The sequence below is a fragment of the Melanotaenia boesemani genome, chromosome 7, assembly GCF_017639745.1.
Source record: "Melanotaenia boesemani isolate fMelBoe1 chromosome 7, fMelBoe1.pri, whole genome shotgun sequence".
In the NCBI taxonomy this organism is placed as follows: domain Eukaryota; kingdom Metazoa; phylum Chordata; class Actinopteri; order Atheriniformes; family Melanotaeniidae; genus Melanotaenia; species Melanotaenia boesemani.
In genome coordinates this window covers 1,739,347-1,760,097 of record NC_055688.1, presented here as the reverse complement: position 1 = coordinate 1,760,097, position 20,751 = coordinate 1,739,347, and the positions used below count along the sequence as shown (strand labels likewise).

The window sequence follows — 20,751 nt, the reverse complement described above, 5'->3', positions numbered from 1 at the left end:
CGTCCCTGGGTGGGCTCGAACCACCATCCTTTCGGTTAACAGCCGAACGCGCTAACCAGTTGCGCCAAAGCTGGGGAAGGATAGTCTGTCTACGAGGGGGAGAAATTGGAAAGGAGGGGGAAGAAGGGGGGGGGGAGAGAAAGCGGGAGAAAAAAAGAAAAAGCGAGAAAAAAATGGCGACAATCTAGCGATCGCGGGTTCGATTCCTGCGCTGGCCAAAACCTTCCATTCTATTTTCTTTCGGTTTTAGACAATAGTTGTAAATATTAGGAACTTTTAGACGAAGAATAGAGCGAAAGAATTGAAAATGGGGTAAATTTCTCATTTCCTTTTCTATTCTTTTCTAAGTCTTTATGTACACCTGTGTGATTGTGTGCATATTTGTATTGTAGCTGTCATGTTTTTGCATATCATTGCATGTATTTAATTTTTTAAATGTAACTAAACCCACTAAATACCTTACAAGCTTGATATGTATGTTCACATGGAAGACTTATCTTTCATGCAAGCTAATCAAGCTGATTTTGATCATTACAACTGATCAATCACTTATGTAGCCCATTAATTATGAAATATTAAATAATAAATTAAATAATATGCATGTATATATATACATATATATGTATATATGTTGTTTGCTATATATTTATAATTTCTCATTATATTTCTATTATTATTTATTATATTATTATATATTTATTTTATTTGAATAAATATAAACCATGCTAAATTATTACTATTTATAATTATTATAAAATAAAATTCTCACATCATTACACTGTTTCCAAACATGTGTGGATTTTATTAAAAAACAAACAACAACAACAACGACGACAACAACATCAACATCAACAACAACCACCAAAAAAACAAAACAGGGTGATGTGACCACTTTGTAACAACCAAACTTTTATATTACAAAAACTGTTATACACAAAATAATTACAACTATGTACAAAATTACCTCTGTCCCTTTAAAAAGGAGGATCAAGGGAGGACAGTTATTGTTTTTTTCTTTTAATATCCTCCAACCACTGCTCTTTGGGAACAGTCTCTACAGAGGGGCAGTACACAATGCCTTTGTATTGGCTGTGCCCAGTTTCAATTGTCCTAAACTGTCCACATTTATTGCATGTATTATGCAATACGTTTCGTTTGCGGCGGACGGTAAGCAGGAGCAGGAGCAAGAGCAGGGGCAGCAACCCCAGCAAATGGCAAGTTGACACCCAAGACCTGTGGAGCAGCCAGGAACACAGGCAGCATCTGTGAGGCTGGATGAGGCAGCATCACCAGTTGAGGGCTAGGGGGAGGAGGTGGTGCAGCAAAAAGCTGCCGCTGGTGAGGAGGCCTCGCTTTGGCCGATGGCTCAGATGCTGGTGAGGTTTTCATTTTTTTCATCTTTGCCTGGCCCACAGTGCTGCTGGGGAACTGGTACTGGTAAGAGGGGCCAGGCTGGGGGGCTGCAAATAAAGGCTGCACGTTTGCAGCAGGAAGAGGGTTGGCTGCTGCAGACAAGCGACTGGGCAGGGTGAGCCCCTGCAACATCACTGCAGTGTCCTGTCTCTTCACCCTTTTATTGTGCCACTGCACAAGGGTGGTGTGACTGACATCCACCAGCTGCAGGGCGGTCTGCTGCATCACTGTCCCGTTACCCAGAATGCGCCGCCTGATCTGTCTGTAGTCCTCCAAGATGAGGTCCCATCTGGACACTGTGATTGTCCCCCTCTTCTTGGGACTACGGTGGATGTCACAGAGCCGGACAAAGATGGACTCAATCAGGCGGCAGCAATCTGGCCACTGGGCAAGAGGGGCAGTGGTGGTGAGGGCGTGCCTTTTGAGGCTGTCTACTCCCGGCGTGAACTCCTGCTTCTTCTTGGGTGACCTGAACCTCCCTGTATCCAGCCTGCTCTGGTGTCTGGCAGCAAACACCACCCTCTGCTTGTCAAACTCCAGCAGGTTTTGCCACAGAGCAACAATGTTGCTCACCTAAACAGAGCGACAGATCAGATGATAATTAAAATGCTGCATGGCACAGGAAAGTATTTTTCCATTAATTTCATGTTTCATACAAGCAAAATAATAAATGCTACTAACCTGCTGGTTGTTGAGGGCAAGAGAGGGCTGGTTCCTCAGTTCAACCAGATACTCTGCCAGGCTGTCGACCCTGTCCATCCCTGGAACACTGGACTCATCAACAGCCTGAAAAACCAAACAAAAACAATGAGGTCTGACTGTGAGCAGGCAGAGTGGATTCATTTAATGAAACATTTGTGGGCTTTATTTACCCCAGGATCACTGGAAGATGAGGAGACATCCAGCGGACCCAGTGGGGCAGCAGCCTGGGAGGTACCAGTCAATGAGGAGGAGGAGGAGGTGGAGGCAGGGTCCAAAGTGGGAGCAGCCACTGAGGAGGAGGAGGTGGAGGCAGGGTCCAAAGTGGGAGCAGCCACTGAGGAGGAGGAGGTGGAGGCAGGGTCCAAAGTGGGAGCAGCCACTGAGGAGGAGGAGGAGGTGGAGGCAGGGTCCAAAGTGGGAGCGTTAAAGAGAGAAGCAGGAGTGGAGGGGGCAGCAGGCTGGCAGGTGGTTGAAAATTTCAGGTTGTCGAGGAGAGATTCGGTGATGAACTCCAGGTCTTGGTCTTCCTCAAAACCCTCGTCTTCTTCTTGCTCCCCCTCGCCCACCTCCTCAAGCATGTTGTCTGTCTCCTCTGAGTCGGGGGACACGTTGAGGGGCTGTCCAGTCTGGCTCAGCATGTAATCAACCCCGATGAGCTCTCCTGTGAAAAATATCCGACAGACACACAGCATGTTATTAGTTCTCACATCATTAACAAATAAAGACAACTTGTTCGGTGTTGTGAGCGTGTGATTAGCTTTAGTTACAGACAACTTGATATAAAATAATCATACCAGTGTATTTAGCCGGTGGCCTAAAGGCTGGCAGATACGCTCTACTCAACACCTTTGAGCTGAGGGTGTTTGCGCACTGAGCTACATGCCCAGCGTATGTCAGGAGAGAAGAGGACCTGTTGGTTACTGCTGCACTTCCCCGGTCCTGGTTCCACCTGTTCAGGCCTTCCAAGAGGTACAGCTGGAAATTAAGTGCATTTGCACTTGTTCCTGGGAAAACATATTCATGCCAAGGCATGTTTGTGTCAGTTGTTCCATTCTGAATTATAGTTTCTTTCAGTACAGTGACACACATAAAATCCACTAACCTGGAATGAACCTGTTCAGATGGCAATGGAAAGACTCTAGGGAAGTGGACCCTCTGGCACAGCGGTACTTCCTGAGCACGATACCTCCCTTGGTGGTGGTGGTGCCTGTTTCAGTGTACAGCTGCACACCTGGGATGTCCTGGATGCACCTGACATGGCGTTTCTGCACTCTCCAGATGTGCTCCATCCGCACCATGTCCAGCAGAGGCACACCCATCAGGTCCCTTCCTTTCGCCCCTCCCAGTTCCTGCAGCAGCCGGTCAATCAGGCTGATGGTGGCTTCCTCACCCCGTGTCCTCCGTCTGCAGTGTTGGCTGAGCTCTTTTTTACTGATTCTCCTGTCCACCAGGAGATCAGTGATGCCAGGCACACCCTCCAGTCTGAGCTGTTCTCTCTTCGCCTGCCTCAAAAGAGCAAGATCCCCAGCATCCCACTCAAAGATGCAGGCGGAGAGGCAGCCCATGAAGGTAGGGTAGAGGGGATGGGCATCGGTGGTGCAGCCCACAGCCAGCCTCCTCATAAAGTGCCAGATATCCAGACGAATGTGGAGGTCTGGCCACTCCCCAAACCTCACTTGCAGCTTGCTGGCCCCCTCTTCCACACAGCATCCACAGTCCACATACATAAGAACTGGGGGTGACACAGATGCCTGGCGGTACCGCTCCATCAGGCCGGACGCCATCCTGTTTAGTCCCGACCCCTCTTGCACAGTCAAGACACTGTTCAGGATCTGGCCAACCTCGTTGCTGACGGAGGTTAGCCAGAGAGCTGTGCCCCTGCCGGTGCCAGCCAGCTTCTTTGTGATCTGTGATGTGACAACAATCGAGATAGAAAAACTCTTTACACAAAATGTTTTTACACAAAATATCTGGCAGTAGCACAGAAACTGTTACAACTTATTTAAGCATTGTTGATTGTTTATTGTTTTAATTGGATCCCCCAATAGCTGCAGCAAAACTGCAGCTATTCTTCCTGAGATCCGACAAATAAAACTTAGAACAATTTTAATTATAAGCAGACATACAAATGTAGCATATGTAGCAGACATACAAAGTAGTCCTGTTACACACTCAATGATAATCAAAACTATACATATTCACACATTCTATCACATAGCATAATCTGTCTTTGTTACTGAAATAGCAACCAGTGGCAACTTGGGGTGCAAACTGCACACAGCTCCCCACACTTATAGATCATTTATTACCTTTTTGGTGGAGTCCAGCTTAAGGATGGACCCAAACGTGGAGGTGATTCTGGCCTTTATGTGGTCCAACCTTGAGAGGATGTCCCGTCCATAAACGACCAACAGCCAGCGACTGGTGGGGATGTCCATCGGCTCCGGGGGCTCCCGGCAGACAACCGGGAAGAGGCTTGGCTTATCCACAAACTCAGCACACTCCCCCAGATAGTGTACCAGCCTGTCGAGCCACTCCTCCCCATGGTTCTCCCTTAGCTGCTTCACCAGCCGCGCTGGACTGTTGCCCAGGGTCCTGTCCCGAAGCAGCCTGATGACACGGATGTCACAGGCGTACCTGTGTTGAAGCATTGTGAATGATTAGTAACATGTTTATGATGGGACAGTTTTTAAGTTGTATGAATAACTGAAAAAATTCTTTATTCAAATCGGCTTCACTCACTTGCGGGTCAGGATTAATCTGAACATTTGCTGGTGAGGGAGGTCCAGCTGGTCCCGGACAGTCTGACTGGTGGACAAATGGTTCTGTACACACACAGTGCACCTGAGTGTCTCTGTCACCAGCAGGTAGTACCGGTCGATGTCCAGGACCTTCCGTGCCCTTTTGTGGACCCCAGCGCCTGTCAACTGCTTTCCACATGTAGGGCAGGCGATCTTCACCTTCCACAGGTGGTAGGGCATCCACACCATCAGGCGATGGGTGAAGAAAGGCTCTGGGGTCGGTGTTTGATGGTAAATGAGCGCTGGGACAGGGGGCTCATACCACAGCTTCAAATCTGGCCGCAGTTTCCCAGAGTGAAAGAGGGTGTTGGCAATCCACCTCTGGTCCTGCAGAGGAATGGTTTTGCTCAGCTCACCCGGCAGCCAGAATGAAGCTGAGGATCCCGCATGGGATGACGCACGTCCTCCCGGTTCGCCCTGAGTGCAAGATGACAACCAACAAAAGTCCTATTATTATATGCAGAATAACCTTGTAATAGATGTCATACAAACAGAGTTGGACAACTGAGCTTTGATTCCTGACTTACAGATGCGTCAGCTTGTACAGGGTTTTGTTCCCAAACTGGGAACTTCCCCTGGGATGGTGCAGGGCTGGGTGTCCTCACAGATGACACAGAAGGGCTGGGGGCCCTCAGAGAAGACAGTGAAGGGCTGGGGGCCCTCACAGACGACACAGAAGCGCTGGGGGTCCTCAGAGAAGACAGTGAAGGGCTGGGTGTCCTCACAGATGACACAGAAGCGCTGGGGGTCCTCAGAGAAGACAGTGAAGGGCTGGAGGTCCTCACAGGTGAAGGACTGGGGGTGCTCACAGGTGAAGGACTGGGGGTCCTTCTTTTCACCAAATTTGGCTGCACTGCAGATGACAATGAGCCACCATAGTGGGATTTTGTGAACTGTAAGACGACACAAATGAAAACTGATGTTAAAGCAAGCAGTGTGGGAATTATATACAGCATGTATAGCTAAGGCAATACTCACCATGGACAGACTTAGAGGGGGACGCAAATATGTCCGGGCCTCAGGAGCAGAGGCTGAAGCTGCAGATGATGTGGAGGGAGGAGATGACTGGGTGGCAGGCTGCAAAAGTGGGGCATGGGGTGTCAAAAGCACAGCAACAGACATGTGATGTAAGATTTGAAAGAATATAATATTGTTAAAACTGATCACCTTGGTGTGCAACCCACAACTGCAGGTCCTGGCCTGACCAAACAAGCCAGACTGACCTTTGGCCTGCATGGGGCATTTCTCAATCTAAAAACAAAAGCAATGTTATTAAGCCTGCTGTGCAGTGACTGCAGTTCTTTGTGAAATGTACATCCTATGCATCATCACAGTGCACATTTTCTTCAACTGATCTACATACTAATGCACAAAAACAGTAAAGGCCATTCATTGTACCTTTTGGTAAAGGTCATGCCACTTCTGTTGCCTTGGCGCTGGCCTGTTGCCGGCTCCTCGGGGCCAAACTCCAGTGCTGGCAAAGGCCCTCAGCCTTGACATCCACTCCTCGTCTCCCATGGCCTTGTGGCTTTTGGTCTTGGTTGTCATCTAAAGATAGGCTTGACTTTAAACACTGTGTGCTCATCAAAGTGTAACAGGAGTACAGTGAAACCAATTAGATCATTCACTTACTGTAAATTTGGAATGGATTCTTTAACTTTTTTAAGGCGCAAAAAGTCCAAGTCAAATTTTATAATTAAAATACGTTTTAATTTTTTAGACTGTTCTTTAATTGTAAGCAGGTTTATGTCACTGTTCTTTACATTTTTTTACTTACCTGTTGCTCCTGTTCGACTCATCAGCTAGCTGCAGGGTTTTCACACAACGAACGCATTTTTTTTTATTAACTCCATACACAGTATCTTGCAAAGCTCCCGCGTTCAAATGAAATTAACATGACTTATTATTTTAAACAAAGTGATTTTCTTGCAGAAAAGAAACACAAAGCTAAAGTAATGAGCATAATGGTGTTCTCGGATCGCTAAGCTAATGAAAGTTCACATATTTAGACAACATAAAATAAAGGAGAGAACATCTGTTTCTGACAGAGGACACAGAGATAAACTAACCAGGTCATTAAAATAAATTAAAAAAAATTACAGGTACTCACCCTGATTATAAATAAGAAAGGTACCTCGATATCCGATCTTTTTCCGACCGATGACGAAAAAATCCGAGGTCCAATAGCACAGTGGACAGGGAGTCAGCTGATTGGACGACCAATTGGACGGAGAGAGACTGCGGATTGGAGGAGGAAAGGAGACTGTCCTGACCCAAGTAGCGCCACAGAGACTGTACGACAACATGGTAGCCTGCGGGCGTGTGGTCCAGCTGGATCGCCCACCATCGCATTCAAAATTGTGATAGTACAACGAAAATGTGCCCATGCGCAGTAGTGTTATTGTATGACTTATAAACCTTTAGTGTTTTGGTGTCATATTGAGCACAGAAAAGGCTTGTGGTTCACTCGTGCATTGTGGACATGGAACTAGACAGTTGCTTGTGGCTCCAACACACAGGAAGACGTATTGATTACGACCGAACAGCGTTTTCCTGAACAAGGGCTCAATGACACGGCATTTTGAAATTCGGGACTTGAGTGGGTGATAAGCAAGAAGCAGAACGTCCCTGGGTGGGCTCGAACCACCATCCTTTTGGTTAACAGCCGAACGCGCTCAACAATTGCGCCACAGAGACTGTATGACAACACGGTAGCCTGCGGGCATGTGGTCCACCTGGATCGCCCACCTTCGCCTCATGCCTGTGTGTCCCTGGATCCGGTAATGGTTTAGTAAGCTGCAACACACCTATGTCGAGCAGGAAGCATCTTTATTTAAATTAAAAGGAGCTGTGTGACCATATTCAATGGCCAGTTGCACTAAAGTCCAAGCATCTTTAACCACACAGCCGCTTGTGGCTCCAACACACAGGAGGACATATTGACTACGATTGAACAAGGCTTTCCTGAACAAGGGGTCAATGACATGGCATTCTGCAATTCTGGAGCTGAGTCGGTGATAAGCATAAAGCAGAACGTCCCTGGGTGGGCTCAAACCACCCTCCTTTTGATTAACAGCCAAACACACTAACCAATTGCACCACAGACACTGCTCCATGGTGTAGTAGTGCATCCCATGATGCCTGTGTGTCCTTGATCCGATAATGATTTTGTAAGGGCAATAAAAACGTGCCTATGCACAGAAGTCGTATTGTTTTAGTGTCATTTTCATCACAAAATGAAAGCCTAATGGGCTTTTGTTTTCACTTATGCATTGTGGACAAAGAGGTAGAGATTGGGATTGGGAAGTTTGGGGTAAAATACTGGGTAGGGGGATAAGAGGAGGTGGAAAATTGAAGGGAGGGCGAGATGGTTAGGTTTAGAGGAAAAAGATGAGGTAATTGAAGTAGGGTGTCCAGATCAGATAGAGGAGGGGAAGAACATGGGGGGAGAAGTCAGAAGGTTGATGGAGGGAGGAATGGAAGTAGGGGAGAGATAGGGAGGGGGAGGAGTTAGCGTGAGTTAGTGGTTTACCTTTCAGGTTGTGTGGGGTGAGGGGTTTCAGATGGGGGATCCTTCTGTTCATGCTTGTGTTTTCGGTTGTGGTCCTGTCCGCTGTGTGTCCCAGTCTTCTGTTCTTGGGGTTGTCTAGTTCCCAGTTTGGTCTTTTATTTCATTTGGGCCTTTTAGTTTAAATGGTGTAACCAATGGTACTAGAGGGCGTATGCAGTGTCTGGGGTCCAGTGAAAGTTATCTGGTGTGGAATTGCTGCCTGATACATTTGTGAGTAGAGCTTTGACATTCAGTTTGACACACAGGCTTGTGTGGAAGAAGCCTTTTGCTCAGCATGTCATGTTATGATTAGACTTTTGCTCCCACTTTGGAATAAGTGAAAGTGGGTTCAGCCAGTTCAGCCTCGAATGAGATGTCATATGTCAATGAGAATGCTTTTCAGGCCTTGTTGTCAGTCTGAGCTGGCTATAGGTTGAGGTAATTCTTGGTAATCCTTGGTAGTGATGGCCAGTCAGCTCTTGGGTTGTAACCAAGAATTAAGACAATCCACCAATTGCCTCTTGAGGAAGGTTCTGAAGTCCTGCCCAACCACAACCAAGAACTGACCAATTAGAGGACTTCACTCATTCTTGGATAGTGGACTTGAAGGAAAAATACCAGAGAAATTTCTGCCACAGCATCTCTCAATTTTTTTTTTTTTTTTTGACTTTTAGGGAGTAAGTATGATGAACTTACTGATTTGTGCTTATCGAGACACTCCTTATATCAGTTGTTAGGGTGATTGTCTGGTGATAGGTATTTAATTTTTTCCATGCTAGTAATAACTATGCTACTACCTGGCCTAAACCCCATTCTGGGGTTGTTTTTGCACTTCAACTTGCCGTCGACCGTGGATTAAGTCATGACCAAGTGCTAAAATGAATTTTCTTGCAGGAAATTTTGTTAGCTTAGTTCATCAATGAATGTAATGTTACAAACGGAGATGTGTACATTTTTTGGATGGACCCTGTCACTGTCACTACTGTAACTTAGTGCGCTTACATTAGCTCTGTCACTTTAAGAACTGTATTAAACTCATATATTACCCTTATTTTTTAGATGGGTGTATATCATTGATTGATTGATTGATTGATTGATTGATTGATTCATTCATTCATTCCCTGACATTTTCCCTGACAGGGCAAATATATGTAGATATATACAGGGTGTGCAGAATTATTAGGCAAGTTGTATTTTTGAGGATTCATTTTATCATTGAACAACAACTATGTTCGCAATGAACACAAAAGACTCATAAATATCGAAGCTGAATATTTTTGGAAGTTGGAGTGGGGCTTTTTTAGTTTTAGTATCTTAGGAGGATATCTGTGTGTGCAGGTGACTATTACTGTGCATAATTATTAGGCAACTTAACAAAAACCAAATATATACCCATTTCACTTATTTATTTTCACCAGGGAAACCAATATAACAACTAAAAATTTACAAATATACATTTCTGGCATTCAAAAACAAAACAAAAACAAATCAGTGACCAATATAACCACCTTTCTTTGCGAGGACACTCAAAAGCCTGCCATCCATAGATTCTGTCAGTGTCTTGATCTGTTCATGATCAACATTGCGTGCAGCAGCAACCACAGCCTCCTAGACCCTGTTCAGAGAGGTGTACTGTTTTCCCTCCCTGTAGATCTCACATTTGATGAGGGACCACAGGTTCTCTATGGGGTTAAGATCAGGTGAACAAGGAGGCCTTGTCATTATTTTTTCTTCTTTTAGACCTTTTCTGGCCAGCCACGCAGTGGAGTACTTGGATGCGTGTGATGGAGCATTGTCCTGCAAGAAAATCATGTTTTTCTTGAACGATGCTGACTTCTTCCTGTACCACTGCTTGAAGAAGGTGTCTTCCAGAAACTGGCAGTAGGACTGGGAGTTGAGCTTGACTCCATCCTCAACCCGAAAAGGTCCCACAAGCTCATCTTTGATGATACCAGCCCATACCAGTATCCCACCTCCACCTTGCTGGCGTCTGAGTCGGAGTGGAGCTCTCTGCCCTGTACTGATCCAGCCACGGGCCCATCCATCTGGTCCATCAAGACTCACTCTCATTTCATCAGTCCATAAAACCTTAGAAAAATCAGTCTTATGATATTTCTTGGCCCAGTCTTGACGTTTTATCTTGTGTGTCTTGTTCAGTGGTGGTCGTTTTTCAGCCTTCCTTACCTTGGCCATGTCCCTGAGTATTGCACACCTTGTGCTTCTTGGCACTCCAGTGATGTTGCAGCTCTGAAATATGGCAAAACTGGTGGCCAATGGCATCTTGGCAGCTTCACGCTTGATTTTCCTCAGTTCATGGGCAGTTATTTTGCGCCTTGTTTTTTCAACACGCTTCTTGCGACCCTGTTGACTATTTTGAATGAAACGCTTGATTGTTCGATGATCACGCCTCAAAAGCTTGGCAGTTTTAAGAGTGCTGCATCCCTCTGCAAGACATCTCACTATTTTTGACTTTTCAGAGTCCGTCAAATCTCTCTTCTGACCCATTTTGCCAAAGGAATGGAAGTTGCCTAATAATTATGCACACCTGATATAGGGTGTTGATGTCATTAGACCACACCCCTTCTCATTACAGAGATGCACATCACCTGATATGCTTAATTGGTAGTAGGCTTTCAAGCCTGTACCGGTTGGAGTAGAACAACATGCATAAAGAGGATGATGTGGTCAAAATACTCATTTGCCTAATAATTCTGCACACAGTATATTTGAGATTAGCTCTTTCTCTTTTAACAAGCTGCCTCCTAAGAAGTTTACTGTAGTAGGAATTATACTTTAATTGTAAGTCACAGTATGTGTATGCAAATATTTATCTCTAATATGAAATTATTTGCTCATCTACTAAAACTAAGCGACTGTTTTACTGAAATGCTCATTTAGTCCTTTTTTAAACAGATGGAGCCAGAGTCTTTAAATGTGTCTTGGGTTATTATTTTTTCAGCTTGTACTTTTATCTGTATGTTTAATCATTTTTGTGTTTTTTTTATTTGTTTGTTTATTTGGTTGGTATTTTTTTTCTTTTTTTCTGTTGTTTTTTTTATCGTAATTTTGACAGTGAGCTTCTGGTGTGAAGTACCTTCACCAACAAACAGGAAAAGTGCTGCAAGACTACCAAACTGCAATTGAAGAGTCTGAGACCGCTGGAGTTGAGGTAGATGAAGGCTTCACAGAACCTGAAGAATTTCAGGACTTGACAGTGCCCATATTACAGGCAGAGCAAACACTTGCAAGCATCTGCAGCTGCTCTTGGTTCCTCAGCAGCCCCAGCTCCTCAGACTACTTCCTCTGTGCCTCCCATTTCCCCCATGACCATTTTCTTACCGTTACCTCTGACTCAGTCATTCATCACCTTCAGTGTCTGCAACTCCTTTACCTACTGGGACCCCCCTGCTCCCCCATTCCACACCAACAATTTCTGCTGCTGAAGAGTCTGGTGAGTTCTACAGAACTGTTTTCTCATTTTTCTCATAATTGCTACAAACGTGTCAAGATATGTTTTACTTTAAATACTTCTTTTTTATAAAGCATCAGCAGAAACCGATCCGCCTGCACATTCCTCTTCATGTGATTTAAGAAGTCATTTACCTAATAAACAAATGTTACAACAGTTTGCATTGCTTTTTATGCATTGCTCTCATCAGTGGTTCTTATTTTTCTTCTTTTGATTTTAGGATTCAGTTGGCCCTGACAACATTGAAGGTTATGGAGCAGTGCAGGATTTGGCCTTTACTGTTCTCGTCTATACAAAACAGAAAGCTTAACTTGTTCCTTCTACGAGTCCCTCCAATGAACAGGCCGTGTGTTGTACTTGGCAGGGGACTTATTGAAGAAAAGGTCAAACTGAAACACACATTAATAAGCATATGAATATTATAGGCTATGCAGACTAATGCATAATGCTAGAAGTCACTTAACACATGCTAGTATTGTAAGCTAACTTTGAGTCATCAAAGATTACCATAATCAAATACAACATAAAACAACATGTATTGCCACATATATGTTACAATAATCATCGTCCTTGCAATTGAACTTAAATAAACTTAAACGAGACCATCGCTGCTCTGGTGGGTCTTGGTTAGAATCTCCACTGTCTATTCATGTCTTTGTTGGGGAAATTTCATATTATTCCCTTTATTATATTGTGTCTACTGATCACTCTCAGGGTAAACATGTTGTTTAGGTTCTTGGTAATTAAGTTTAATACTGAGTAGCCTGTTGCTATCGTAAGTGGATGTATTCTTTAGAACAGTTCGCTCTGACCTGTGTGACTTATCTGATACCAGCCAGGCGCCTCAGGATGACCCAGCCGGGCATCCTGCCTTAATATCACTGGGGTTGTTTACGTGCTCAAGAAACTGAAAAACAGCTCATTAGGTTTGCTGAAGTGTCTAATCCTGTGTGAGGAACAGACAATCTCCTTGTTTGTATTTTATGATGTGTTGTGACTGATCATTCTGCTTAAAAGATGCTGCATGTATGGTTCTTATCAGATTCTCTTCAGATCTCTGTGCTGTCAGACCTCTGAACAGTGTCTCGGATTGCAATTCTATTCTTTTATATTTTAATCCTGTGTTCAATAAACTTGTAATCATTTTTCACTTCAGAACAGACTCCTCATCCTTGACAGAGTAACTTTTTGCCTCTACAATCTGGTGTCAGAAGTGCTCCTGCGTGGTCAGTTTCGGGTTTTACGACGGGTGTCTGATCAACCTGAGTACGTCTCAGCCTCTGTTTCTGGGGGACTCCTCGTGGATCTCCTTACTGGCCCGCCAGGACCTCGAACATCTTCCATCCTGTCAAGGAAGTCTGGTGAGTGAGAAATTACTCTAGGATTTTAATTTGCTCTCACGCACACAAACATCTCTCCCTTTTTAGAAAAGTAGGAAACCGGGCAGCCGGGGGGTTTTGGGAGCTCCGCTTAATAGAAGCGGGCCTGGAAGTCTCATTAGGAGATCTGGGCAGGTTAAAATCCCTTCACAAGGGTGTGAGTGGGTCTCTCGCTGGAAAGCAGTGAGATAAGGCGGACGGATTAGCCGTTCTTCCGTATTCTACAGAAACGTCTGTAGTCTAAGGTGTGGGAATATTCCTCCCCGTGCTTAAGTGTAAACATGGGTAATGTAGGCTCCAAAACACCGGCGACGCCCCGCGGTGAACTCTTTGAGTTCATGGAACGTAAGTATGGGAAAATGTGTGTGGAGGTGTGTGCGGAGTGGATTCAGAAGGGTATTTTTCCAGCCGAAGGCTCTTTGAGCCCGGCGGCACTAAAAATAACTAAAGAAGGATTAGATAAGATGAGGGACAAATTAAAATCACAGAAACGGGTGAAGGTCTCAGATTGGGACCGCTTAGAAAAACATCAGGCGGGTTTAACAAACTGGCTCGCAGAATGTGAGCGTCGACAGAGAAAACAGAACACCAGAGTTCTTCCAAAACTTACTGACCCTCCACAGACTGACCTGCACCGACCTGACAACAGCCATGATAAGCGGACGACAACCTCTGTTGCTGTGTCTAATTTTTCTCAGCTGAAAACTAACTCATTGTATCCCTCTCTACCTGCATGTCCACCATCGGGCCCGAGGGGCCAGAACACCTCATTCCCGTGCCCAGACCTGACGATGCTGGGAGCCTCTCCGGACCCAGACTTGGACTGCCTACCCCCAGTCCCACCACCTCCTCCCGTGGACCACGACGACGATCCATCCCTGGAGGGAGCTGCTGCCCCTGAACTGATACCGCCCAAGGCCGAACCACAGCCCGGTCCACAGACCACAGAGGAAAAGAAAAAGTCCAAAGCCCCTCACAAAAGCGGCAGAACCTCCCCGGTGACCCTGAGAAAAGCTGGCCTGAAATCTGATTCCACCACTCACTTATGCCCCATGGTCAAAGTGGCGGGTCCCACGGGGCCAATTCTGGTCTTCCGAACATGGACGGAGACCGAGGTCGGGGAGGTGGGGGCCCAATTGCCGGACCCTGTCACCTCGGGGCCAAAGTTTGCTGATGAATTTCCTCTTTTCTGCCGGGAGTTCCGCCCCACAGGTGCAGAGATCCGCCGGATGATGGCCAGACGGCTTAAGGTGACTGAACTGTCTAAGATCCAGGCCAAACTCCCCGCCGCTGATTTGAGGCTGGGGAATCCTGACTGGGGCCATGCTGATAATCTCCTCTACAAAACTGCGGTAGACAAACTGGCAGAGGAGGTACGTACCAATTTCCCGGCCTCAATGAACATGACCAAAGTTTTCACCTGCAAACAACAGGCAGGGGAGACTTCAGATGATTTCATCCACCGAGTCTGTGTCACAGTCTCAACGTTTGGAGGACAGACTGCACCCTCACCAGGCTGGGAAGCCCATTCCCCCACCCCTTGGGAAAATATGTGCGCTGATGCTGTCATTAAGGGCCTCCACCCTGAAGTCGCGGATGAACTGAAGCGACAGTTGGTTGGGTGGGATGTCAGCCCACGTATTGATGACGTTCGCAAATATGCCAGGCATGCTCAACGCCTGGTTGAGGAAAAGCTGTCAAAGAGAAAGACTAAAGAGGACAAGGAACTACATTTGGCCGCAATGACAATGTATTCAGCGCTGTCTGGTCCAAAACAAAACCAGGGGGCCAGACGGCGTGACTTTCCACGTGGACGTGGGCGTGGTTTTCGAGGACGGGGCCGCCATCACGATGCATGTCATATCTGCGGACAGCTGGGACACTGGAAGGCTGAGTGTCCGCGTCGCCAGCAAAACGGGGGCCGGCAGCTGGCCATTTCAGACTGACTGGGTCGGGGGGCGGACCAGGATGGGTCTAGGAGACGCCCCTCATCTCTGGGTGATGTAACTCGCACACACACACAAAGTTTTGACCCAGTAACTGAAAGCTCTCTCTCTTTTCCTTCCTGCTCTGCTGCTGACACACAGACACCCAATGTAAACAATCCACAGATAACACAGCACACACACCCTGCTCCCACACACACACACGTTGAAGGTCACAACACTGATAAAAACCTGCAGTTTCCCTCGCTCTGTTGCAATGAAGAAACGCTTGCTGTTTCCTCTGACTTTGACAAAATCTCCAAAATTAACCACGCCATCTCTGTGCTCGAAAGCAGATGCATACCGACGAAGACTGGGACGTATAGCAGCGAAAATACGCATTTAACGGCTGAGGCCTACAAGATTTTTCCAACCCTACAAGTCGAGGTGTCGGGTAAGACCGTTGAATTCATGGTAGACTCTGGTGCAACTAGGTCAGTTTTGAGGGCTTCGGAGTTTTCTGTGCCGCTTAAGATGTCTGGTAATTTTGTGCATTCAATCTCTGCATCTGGGACCACCGTGAAAGAATGGTTGACCGCACCCCTTGGGTGTAATTTGCTCTCGGGGTGTAAATTTAAACATTCCTTTCTGCTGTCTGAAGTCTGTCCGGTCAACCTTTTGGGTAGAGATTTGATGTGTCGGTTAAACATTTGTCTCACATCTTCTCCTGATGGAGTGAAAGTTATGGCCAACCCTGACTCCGTCATCACTGCATGGACACACCCCCTGGGAAATCCTGTGTGCTATTGTTGGGAGTTCCCGAGTGAAATTTTTCTGCAGCAGCTGACTGAGGTAAATCCCTCCCTCTTGGTCTCGAGCCCTGCTCAGAACTGTGTGTGCATTGCTAACATCTCACGGGAGCCCGATGACAGATTTGAAACACAATGGTTTAATGATTCTCCAGAAACTTTAAAGGTGTCATCTGTACTGTGGAATGAGCACGTGGCTGCAGCTGTGCTCAGGCTGACAGAAGAACAGAAGGAATGCTTCCTGCTTCCGCATTCCATCCCACATGTTTCTCTCTCCAGCTACACAGACAGACGGAGGAGCTGTGAGCTGGGGGACACAGGGGTAATGCATGATTGTGAGCCGGCTGGTGAGAATGTGTGCAACTCTGAGTTTGTGTGTCTGCAGGGTGATGGCTGTGGGACTGATGACGTCAGCATGTGGTTGAGTGTGTGTGAGAAGGCCGAAGACTGGAATTCCTTCACTCTTGAACCTGCAGTCTTGTATTCTCCCACAGTGAAAGCTTACAGAATTGATGTCCAGCTTGAGGTCAGCTGTCAGAGATCAGTCCAACTGATTTCAGCCAACATGTTTCCTGAGGAAGATCTTAACCACACGTGTTTGTCAGAATCTGAACTGGAAAACATTCCGGCCCTGAAGGCTGTTCCTAAATCTCTGTGGGCTACCTCTAACTATGATGTAGGGCTGATTAAGAACTGTCCTCCTGTTGTTATCACTCCACGTTCTGATTATCGCCCTCATCAGAAGCAATATCCTTTGAAACCTGAAGCTGTGCGTGGTATCATGCCTGTGTTTTCTGCTCTTCGACAGGCAGGAATAGTCAAACCCTGTGCTTCCTCTCCTTGCCGTTCTCCTATGTTTCCTGTAAAAAAGGTCAGGGATGCGGGTGAGCCAGAGGAATGGAGATTTTGTCAGGACCTTCAAAGAGTCAACTCTGCGGTTCAACCCCGTGCACCATCAGTTCCGAACCCTTGCACGGTACTATCTCAGATTCCACAGGATTCTTCTTGGTATAGTGTCTGTGATTTGAGTAATGCTTTCTTCTTAATCAGGATACATGAAGACAGCCAGTTCTGGTTTGCTTTTGAGTTCCTAGGTCAGACCTGGACCTTCAGTCGCTTGTGCCAGGGGTTCTGCGAGAGCCCCACCATTTTCAACGCCGCCATGAGGGAAAGTTTGTCTGGCTTGGTCCTTCCTCCTGATACCACTCTATGTCAGTACATGGATGACCTTTTGATTGCTTCTAAAACACTTGAGGAGTGTGAGGAAGCCACTATTGCACTGTTGAAACATCTAGCTGAACAGGGTCACAAAGCTAGTCTGAAAAAGCTGCAATTTGTGCAGCAAACAGTTACATTTCTGGGTCATGTGATCTCCGCAGGTAGCCGCGCCATCTCTTCTAAGCGTGTGTCTGCTATCCAGAACATTCCTCGACCCCGCACTAAGAAACAGCTCATGTCTTTTCTGGGGACAACTTCCTATTGCAGGAATTTCATTCCTAATTATTCTATCATGGAAGCACCGTTGTCAGCACTCAGTCATGGTAAGGGACTGAGACCAGGTGATGCCATCTCCTGGAATGAGGATGCAGAACGTGCATTTGTTGATCTGAAGCTGGCACTACAAACTGCCCCCACTCTGGGCCTGCCAGATCCTGAGAAACCATTCGTTCAGGCAGTGGATGAGAGGAATGGCTCGATGACTTCAGTCCTGCTCCAGACTCACGGAGGTAAGTTACGCCCTGTTGCTTATCTCTCAGCTAAACTGGACCCTGTCGCTAGGGGCCTCCCGTCCTGTTTGCGAGCCGTGGCCGCCGCCGAAAAAGCTGTGCTGGCTTCTCGTGACATTGTGGGTTATTCTGATTTAACCCTTTTGGTCCCTCATGCTGTTTCCATGATCTTGCTGGAACAGAAAACCTCTCATCTCTCTGCTGCGAGACATCTCAGGTACACCTCCATCCTGTTGGACATGCCCAACATCACAGTTAAGCGGTGTACCGTCTTGAATCCTGCTACCCTGCTCCCTACTGAGGACGACGGAGAGCCGCACTGCTGTGTGGCTGCATTGGAACAAACGTGCACGCCCAGGCCAGATCTTAAGGACACCCCACTTCAGAATCCTGATCTTGTCTTGTACGTCGATGGATCAGCACGACGTGACCCCAGGACTGGGGTGAACAAGGTGGGTTTTGCTGTCTGCACTGACCATTCTACTGTTGTTTCTGCTTCTCTGCCAAGCCATTTCTCTGCCCAAACAGCTGAGCTCGTGGCGCTGACAGAAGCCTGCCGTTTTGGGGCGGGGCGGAGAATTACGGTCTTCACGGATTCGCGGTATGCTTTTGGGGTGATTCATGATTTTGCAGCACTCTGGAAACACAGAAATTTCCTAAAATCTGACGGTAAGCCTATTCTGAATGCAACACAGATCTCAGACCTCTTACAGGCAGTTTTGCTTCCTTCAGAGATTGCTGTGGTCAAATGTCAAGCGCATGACTCTTCCTCCACTGCTGTGGCCAGGGGTAATGCCCGTGCGGACGCTGCAGCGAAAGTGGCAGGAGACAAGCCCCGTTTGCACACTCCTGTTTCATCTTTGAACACCTGCATGTCACTGTCTTCTCTACAGTCAGATCCTCCTCCTGTCTCTGTTCCTCCTCCTCCGCATTTTCTCTCTCCCCCTGTGTCTCTCTCGTCCCTCCTCCATGGCTCCTCCCTTCCTCCTCCCTCCCTCTCGGGGGAATCACCGGCTCCTCCTCCTCTTGCTTGTGGTGCAGGTCCCCCTGCAGCTGTTTCTCCCCCTGATGATCTGAAGGCTTTACAGAGCTTTGCCACTAAACCTGAGATCCAACTTTGGGAAAAATCGGGATCGATTTTTCAGGATGGGGTTTGGCTGGGTCCGAATGGACTCCCCTGCTTGCCAAAACAGTTCTTCTGGTTTTATGCAAAGATCACTCATGGCCGTGACCACGTGTCCAAAGGGGGTATGCATCTGGCGCTGTCCACACACTGGTACACACATGGTTTCACTACCTATGCGGAGAAGTTCTGTCAGAAGTGCATGATCTGTGCTGTCAACAACCCAGGTAAGACTGTTCAAACTTCTCCTGGTGCTCATCCTGAACCACTGTTTCCTTTTGAGTATCTACAAATGGATTTCATCAAACTGTCTCCAGCAGAGGGTAAGAGGTATGCTTTGGTGTTGGTTGACATGTTTTCTAAGTACCCTGAGGTTTTTCCTGCCAAGCACGCTTCTTCTCATGTGGTGACAAAAGCCCTGCTCACCGAAATCATTCCCAGATGGGGAATCCCTTGCCGTATCAGCTCTGATAATGGCAGGCACTTTGTGAATGCAGCTGTGACTGAAGTTTCTAAGTTTCTTGGTATTGACCTGCGACGTCATTGTTCTTATCATCCCCAATCCGGGGGAGCAGTCGAGAGGGAGAACGCCTCACTTAAAAATAAGCTTTTGAAGTGTTGTGCAGAAACTGGTCTGTCTTGGGTTAAAGCTTTGCCTTTGGTTCTCACTTATCTTAGGATGAGGAAGCGTGCGAGGTCAGGGTTGAGTCCTTTTGAAATAATCTTTGGACGTCCTCCTTGTTGGGAGTGGGGCCTGTTAAAAGGCTCCTTCCGGACACCTCCATGTGTGAAGATGCATTGCTGATGTACTGCAAACGACTCTCTGCTCTGCTTTCTGACATTCACCAGATTGTTCGTGACGCTTTTCCACGTCCTGCTGAAACTGTGTGCCATTCGATCCGTCCCGGAGACTGGGTCCTGATTAAGAACCTCAAAAGGAAGCACTGGCGTTCCCAGCGGTTCTGTGGACCTTTCCAGGTGCTCTTGACGACGGACACGGCCATGAAGGTGGCAGAACGTGCCACTTGGGTCCACGCATCACACTGCAGGCGGGTGCCCATCCCATCGAAGTCCAGGGACACTTCAGGGGACCCCGCCGAGGGTGCAGCTGTAACGCCTGGCCCTTAGCCTGAGAAGGTGCCTAGCAACGGGACGTCGTGGCCCCGGACAGAGCAGGTGAGCCTAGCAACACACCTGGATTTTCCTGGCTCTTTCTGACCTGAGCCCACCAGTGATCTGCCTGTTTGCTGCTTGCTCACCTTTTTCCTGCCTTAAGGTGTGCAGTTCATTTCCCCGGGGGAAAAAAAAAAAAGAATGGAGCCCTGGATGCGTCAACACCGTCTCCCACCTGCACATTTGGGGGTGTTTCAGTGCAGAGGTTGGTGTCTGCCTCTGTTTGTTTTAGCAGCACTGCTTTCGCTGCTATACGTACTGTCTGCCCTGACAGCAGGAGTTTCACCTGTTCCACCTTCACCTTCACCTGGTACGTTTTCAATTCCTGAGTTACACAGACTGCGACGCCATGTCATCAATCATCATGACGAACAGGACAATTTGTGGTATGCACTTGCTAAGCAGACCGCAACCAAAGTGATTAATAGCACATGTTACGTGTGTTCTCTGATCCCTCATGCTACACCGACAGCGGAGCTATTACGCCCGTGGCCGGTCGACGGGGTCATTATGCTATCCTTCCTGGCTGCCAGATCAGTGGGTAAATCTAACAGTACACATTTCCTCAATGCTTCTCTCCCTCTGAAGTTTTGTCCATGGATGCATGATTTTTCATTTCAGTCTATTAGGTTTCACGGGGATTTCTCCAGCAACACTGATCACCTGATTTCTAAATCTGT

General features: G+C 47.0%; 2 protein-coding genes and 2 non-coding genes across 4 annotated transcripts; all 4 read right to left on the bottom strand.

Moving 5' to 3' along the window:
- Positions 1-71, bottom strand: trnan-guu. Its single transcript has one exon. It is a non-coding gene; the product is annotated as a tRNA-Asn (tRNA).
- Positions 72-1,015: 944 nt separating this feature from the next.
- LOC121642728 lies at positions 1,016-2,423 on the bottom strand. Its single transcript, XM_041989593.1, has 3 exons — positions 2,286-2,423; positions 2,095-2,199; positions 1,016-1,986 (listed from the first exon to the last, which is right to left on the bottom strand). Exons 2-3 carry the CDS (start codon positions 2,170-2,172, stop codon positions 1,138-1,140), a joined length of 927 nt encoding a protein of 308 aa, XP_041845527.1. The 5' UTR covers positions 2,173-2,199; positions 2,286-2,423; the 3' UTR covers positions 1,016-1,137.
- Positions 2,424-3,501: 1,078 nt separating this feature from the next.
- Positions 3,502-7,071, bottom strand: LOC121643491. The gene is made up of 8 exons (XM_041990937.1): positions 7,051-7,071; positions 6,315-6,464; positions 5,895-5,993; positions 5,444-5,809; positions 4,858-5,333; positions 4,425-4,752; positions 3,564-4,022; positions 3,502-3,519 (listed from the first exon to the last, which is right to left on the bottom strand). The coding sequence occupies exons 2-8, from the start codon at positions 6,462-6,464 to the stop codon at positions 3,502-3,504; spliced, it is 1,896 nt and encodes a 631-aa protein (XP_041846871.1). The 5' UTR covers positions 7,051-7,071.
- A 468-nt stretch (positions 7,072-7,539) lies between these two features.
- Positions 7,540-7,613, bottom strand: trnan-guu. The gene has a single exon. It is a non-coding gene; the product is annotated as a tRNA-Asn (tRNA).
- Between the last annotated feature and the right edge of the window lie 13,138 nt (positions 7,614-20,751).

What these genes read in the sequence shown, in the direction of transcription:
- LOC121642728 (XM_041989593.1), bottom strand. Translation starts at nt 2,172, where the DNA reads ATGGACAGGGTCGACAGCCTGGCAGAGTATCTGGTTGAACTGAGGAAC. An exon ending in TTGCCCTCAACAACCAGCAG is followed by an intron (nt 1,987 to 2,094) that starts GTTAGTAGCATT and finishes CGCTCTGTTTAG; the next exon opens with GTGAGCAACATTGTTGCTCT.
- LOC121643491 (XM_041990937.1), bottom strand. Translation starts at nt 6,464, where the DNA reads ATGACAACCAAGACCAAAAGCCACAAGGCCATGGGAGACGAGGAGTGG. An exon ending in GGCATGACCTTTACCAAAAG is followed by an intron (nt 5,994 to 6,314) that starts GTACAATGAATG and finishes CCACTTTTGCAG; the next exon opens with CCTGCCACCCAGTCATCTCC. An exon ending in AGCTGGACTCCACCAAAAAG is followed by an intron (nt 4,023 to 4,424) that starts GTAATAAATGAT and finishes GTCACATCACAG; the next exon opens with ATCACAAAGAAGCTGGCTGG.